The following is a 6,000-nucleotide window of genomic DNA, read 5'->3' on the forward strand; positions in this document are numbered from 1 at the left end:
CAAAATTGCTGTATGTGTATTTCTACTAAGAGACTCTGGGAACATGTGCCTCTTTTTTTTTTCTTTAATATTTATTTATTTATTTGGTTGCACTGGGTCTTAGTTGTGGCAGGAGTGCTCCTTAGTTGTGGCTCACTGTCTTCTTAGTTGTAGCATGTGAGCTCTTAGTTGCAGCATGCATGTGGGATCTAGTTCCCTGACCAGGGATTGAACCCAGACCCCCCGCATTGGGGGCGTGGAGTCTTATCCACTGTGCCACCAGGGAAGTCCCATGTGCCTTTTTGTACCAGGTTGACAAACCCATTTTCTTTTCTTCCCATAGTCACTTGGGAGCCTTCATTAACTTGATCTTGGGCTAGGTTTTTGGCCATCTCCACTAATATATATTTATTTTAAGTGACTAGCAGTTCTCCCAGAAAACCTGAAGGACTTCAATGCTTAATATTTTTCTGTCCTTCTTTAAAAAATTTTTTAAATTAATTTATTTTTTATTAAAGTATAGTTGATTTACAGTGTTTTAATTTCAGGTGTACAGCAAAGTGATTCAGTTATATATATATATATATATTCTTTTTCAGATTCTTTTCCCTTATAGGTTATTACAAAATATTGAGTATAGTTCTTTGTTGTTTATCTACTTTATATATAGTAATGTGTGTATGTTATTCCCAAAATCCTAATTTATCCTTCCCCCCACCTTTCCTCTTTGGTAACCATAAGTTTGTTTTCTATGTCTGTGAGTCTGTTTCTGTTTTGTAAATCAGTCCATTTGTATCATTTTTTTAGATTCCACATACAAGTGGTACCATATGATGTTTGTCTGTGTCTGACTTACTTTAAACTATGTAAAATCAAACTTCAAACATGGGAAAGATGAAACTAGTATTAGGTGAGGATTTTCATCCTCATTCAGATCATTTGCTACCTTCCTTCTTATCTTATCTTCTTTATTACTCAGGTCCAGCCTCCTGGGCAGAGTTTAACACACAGGATGCTGGCTGCTGCTAGCCGCTGCTGCGTTCAAACAGATCATCATCTCTGGCCTTTGTTTTCGGGCATCTAGTGCCACAAAAAATCATGAAGTCCCTGCAAGCACGCTCCCTCAAGAGCAGACGGGGACCTTATTCCCCACAGCTGACAGACTGACTCAGATTTTGTGAGACTGTAATGTTCACTGAGGACACTTGAGGAAGAATCCTCTAAAGATCCCAGCTCTGCAATGATTCATCTCCTGGAATTTCCATGTGAATCACAGCTCTGCATCTGGCTGGAGCTTTCTTTTGTGTGTGTGTGTGTGTTTTTTAATTTGGTTCAACATTTGCTGCTAATGGGACTTGCCCAGCTGAGTGCTGGCTCTTAGGAAGCCCACGTTTTCTTTGTTAACTTAAAAGAAAAAGGGAGAAGAGGGAGGGGAAGCAAGCCCTCCATTTAGATCCCAAACTGCAGCTCAGTGGTATTGCCGGGAGGGGTCAGGCTGGCTGGATGCCAACTGCAGACTTTGTTTCCCTGAGCTCGGGCTGTGTTGTGAATTCCCCTCCTCCCTCTTCCTACAAGGTTTTGAGTTGGCTGCTGGTTAGCAAACTCCTTTTTACCCATATAAGTTATTTAATATAATAATGAAGCTAACACTGTGGTAGGAAAATAGCCACTAGAAAAAAAAGCAGAGTTTGTCATTGGACTGTGTAACATTCTAGAAGGACCTTCTGTTTTCTTTACCCTTCTGAGCTGTTTACAGCTGACCACTGTGTTCTACAGATGTGTTTCTCAGTAGTGTTTCTGTTACTTAGTTTTCCATGATGCCTATTTTTTTTTCCTCTTGTAAATTTAAATTATCTGACTTTAAGGGTCTTGGGAAAAAACCCATGGCCTAATTACAGTTTAATTTTTTAAACAGACTTATTTTTCACTACCTTTCATAGTCTGTTGGCGACTAAACATGTGAACAGAGAACAGATTGGAAAAGATAACCCCCGCCCACGAGAGCAGTGAACAAAACAAATGAAAAACATCTTGCTGTTGACTCAGAGGTCGAACTAATTGTGAAATAGTTCACCTTGTTAAACATCTAAATAAATCTGTAGTGGCTCTGCAAACAGCCATTATATTTATTTACTGTAGGAGAAACTGTAGTAGTAAACTGTGCTAATGAAAAAAAAAAAAGACATCATGTTCAAAACAGAGATGTATTTGCAAACTTAATGACATGGTTTCAGAAAAACAGAGCATGTCTGTATGCTGCACGCCATCTCAGCAGACCTAAAATGTCTCCAAGCTGTCCCTTTACAACCATCAATATATTTGACACTCTGCGGCCAGGAGTTGTGGTGTCTTTGTTTTCTTTAATGGATGGGATTGGTGGGGGGTACTGGGGGAGCTGCAGTCTCAGCTGTTCAACTCAAGTGACCGGCTGAAAATGTGTCTGCCCTTGGGGAAGTGGCCTTTAGGAGTATGTGCGTGGGCCTTTGATATTTTGAAACTCAATCATAGTAAACAGTTAATAAGCATCACTTGCCAGGCACTTCTAAGTGTTCGCCATGGATCATCATCTTCGCTTTTTAGGCGTGGAAACAGGCATATTAATAATAATAATAATTTGTCCGCGGCCGTATAACTAATGAGAGACACAAAGATTTGAACTAGACCTTTAATTCCAGAGCCCAGCCTTGAGATCACACTGCCAAGCCTTCTGAGACTTCAGTATAACCTTCAAGCTTGCAAGGAACCTGGGGATCTCGCTGACCTGCAGATGTGGATTCTCTAGGTCTGGGGTGGGATCCAGGCAATACTGATGCTGCTGGTCCTGGAACCCTCGGAGCGGGGCTCCCTGCAGCACTGCCGCCTTGCCTTTCCCTGAACTCTGCACCTTGCATGTGTTGCCATGACAGCAACAATGTCCACCTTTCAGCCTTCTATGTCTGGGGGTCTTCAAATGATGGGCTGCTGGCCAAGTCTACCCCTTTTGTTTGAGCCACAAGGTGACAGTTGTTGAAAAAAAATGGAAAGAAGAGTATTTCATGATACATGAAAATTACATGAAATGCAAATTTCCACATCCATAAATGAAGTGTTTGGAACACAGACACATTCATTTGCTTACACACTTTTTCATGGCTGCTTTCTGCTACAAATCAGAGTCTTGTAGTTGCAGCAGAGACTGGATGGCCCACAAAGCCTCAGATATTTACTCTCTGCCCTTTACAGAAAGAAAGTTTGCTGACCTCTACTCTCTAAGTGGTTGTTCTGAGCATTACAATGAGTTTGTAAAAATGCTCTAAAGTCTCTATTAAGGCATTAGATACATAAATGTGGCTACTGAGAAATTTCTTCCTAAAATGGTGTTAGGCTTAACAAATTAGGGATTCTTAGAGATTCTAAGGCTATTTAAACAAAAAGTCTTCACAGAAAGAGTTACCATTCTCATACCTGTCTCTTGTTTTCATGTCCAGATAAGCCAGTGGTTTAAACCAGGTACTAACCTATCTGTGGAAATCAGTCACCATTCTCCTCTGTGCGCCGTCTGTGGGTTTGGGTCTAGGTGCGTAGATCATTTCTGTGGCCGGGTGGAAGCCTGGGTAAACACAAGCATAAGCAGCATCGTGTGATGTCTGCCCCTAGATGTAGATTCAGGAAGAGTTCTGTCCAGGTACGCCCTGAATTCCTAAGCAGCAGGCTCTGAGCTGAGGCCAGAGGGAGCCTCACAACAAGCTGGGTTGGGTGGGGAAGGCAGAAAGCTCCTTTCACAATTTGAAGTGTCCCTTGTTTCTGGGGACACAGGCCCAAGTTCCCCAGCTGTGGCCCACCTTTCATCTAACAAAGAAAATCATTGGAAAAGGGTTGACTTGCCTCTGTCTTTGAAGGTTGTCCGCTTTCCCTCTCCACTGGACCCGGCTCTGACACCCCTGCCATTTCCTCACCCGTCTGTACCTTTATCACACTTGCTTCTCTCTATACTTTCTTTTTCCAACTGCTGCCCATCTGCCTCCTGCACTTAGAATCCCAAGAAAGCACAGACCAGCACTGGAAGGTGAGTTGCTAAACTATACAGGAATGTTCAACTGTAGATGATTGACATGCTCTGCCTTCCACTTTGGTGCATTCTGTTTACCCTGTGGCCCGTCTCAACAAGAGCCTCTGCCTCTATTCCAAACGTGTCTTGATATGCTGATGGAGAGCACACAACCAAGGATAGAAAAGAGTGTTAGGCTAAATTTTTTTTGGAGCTAAGGGTACAAAGGAATTCCTGAATTTGCTTCCTGGAGAAAAATGTGCTTAGTGACCCGGAAACTAACTAAACATATCAAACTCAGGGATCCTGATGGTGACTCTATTAACTTTACCCTTAAGACATTTTAAAAGGAAAGACTTTTGTCAGACCTGGGATTCCAGAGTTTTAATAGAGAATTGGGGCACTTCCTGGTTAAGTCAAGCCAAAATTATTTTCTGGGTTTGAATGGTTAGATAATTGCGTCAGTTCTCTGCTTCACGTAATCAAGATCACTTGACTCTACACAAGGCTAACAGAAGAGACGTTGTGGTTTGAGGTGTATGTATCCAAACCTTGAAGATTAAGGACCTGTCATTCAAAACTAGCAAATAAGGCCAGCTCCGTGCAAAATAGACCCTAATTCAAAATATGCCTTAATTCTATACTTAAGAATCAACTCATCTTAAAGGATGCATTTTTTTTTCTTTACTTAATGCAATGAGGAAATTCCCAGGTAGCCAATTCCCTCTTTAGTGCTAGCAGCCTTCAACAGGCTTAAACCCCACTCCACAAGGCTAAAACCCTGCTTCATTTCTCTGAGATTCGATCTAATAAGAAATGAAACATCCCAATGTGTACTCACATTCTAGGTAGCATGAGGCAGCTGTCTTAGAATAGTTAGTTGTTAGCGTACTTAAGTTTAAACGTGCACAACATCCAACATTTTAAGACTTTTAGGTAATGGTTTATGGAACACAATTTAGAGAATTAAAGAAGGGAACTAATATTTCTCAGAATAAGCAAGAAAATTATGTGTTCCTTGAAGAGTGCCAAACCATTGGGTTTTCTACCATGAAACCAAGTTTGCTTTCTTTCCCTCTTTCCACCTACGCTGCTTGGAGAAAATGAAAGTTAGCATGAAATCATCTTTCTCTGGATGAATCACTGTGGGAAAGTCAGTTCAACAGAGTGTGTTGTTAACTTGGTTGAGACACAGCAGCTGGAGGACCATAGGCATCGTTCATTTTTTTGCAATGTGATTATGGGTCCTCGTAAGTGCAGGTGAGCCATGTGGGGAGTTCATGTGTGTTCAGTACATATATGCTGAACCCATGAGCAAGCCGGTTATCGGTCTTGGTATTGGAGCTTCACAGGTTTTTGCTTTATTGGAGTTGAATAAATCTCGTCCCCCTACAATACCTGGACTTTGGAAATGAGCATAAATTCAAGTGATTCTGATCCATTCTCATGGGTGGTACTATCCTCAGAAATCAGCAAAGGAAATCCAAAGCACTGAGGGCTTTGTTTTTATTATGATTAGTAATTAGATCAACACACCTCTGTGTTTATTAGTATACAGCTAATAACCATGACAAGAACTCCATCTTTAAAAACAATATAAAAATCCATCATTAAAAGAAAAACTGGGGGCTTCCCTGGTGGCGCAGTGGTTGAGAGTCCTCCTGCCGATGCGGGGGACGCGGGTTCGTGCCCCGGTCCGGGAGGATCCCGCATGCCGCGGAGCGGCTGGACGCGTGAGCCATGGCCACTGAGCCTGCGCGTCCGGAGCCTGTGCTCCGCGGCGGTGGTGGGGGGGGGGCACAGCGGTGGGAGGCCCGCGTGCCGCAAGGGAAAAAAAAAAAAAAAAAAATATATATATATATATATATATATATATATATATATATATATGTCCATCATTAAAAGAAAAACTGGGACTGTTTAATGTCATGGGATAAATCTGAAATACACTCTGTAAGGGTATTAGATGAAGAATGTGGGCTGTGGGCTAAACC

General features: G+C 41.9%; 1 protein-coding gene across 6 annotated transcripts in view; it reads left to right on the plus strand.

The window, feature by feature from the left end:
* Positions 1–2,311, plus strand: part of RASGEF1B (RasGEF domain family member 1B) — a 577,487-nt gene extending 575,176 nt beyond the window's left edge. For all 6 annotated transcript variants that reach the window (XM_060012284.1, XM_060012287.1, XM_060012285.2 and 3 more), the window contains one exon: positions 959–2,311. In XM_060012284.1, coding sequence (XP_059868267.1) covers positions 959–983 — 25 coding nt within the window. In that variant the 3' untranslated portion in view covers positions 984–2,311. The remainder of the gene's footprint in view (positions 1–958) is intronic.
* Positions 2,312–6,000: the final 3,689 nt, after the last annotated feature.

Source organism: Delphinus delphis, chromosome 5 (assembly GCF_949987515.2).
Source record: "Delphinus delphis chromosome 5, mDelDel1.2, whole genome shotgun sequence".
NCBI classification, from domain to species: domain Eukaryota; kingdom Metazoa; phylum Chordata; class Mammalia; order Artiodactyla; family Delphinidae; genus Delphinus; species Delphinus delphis.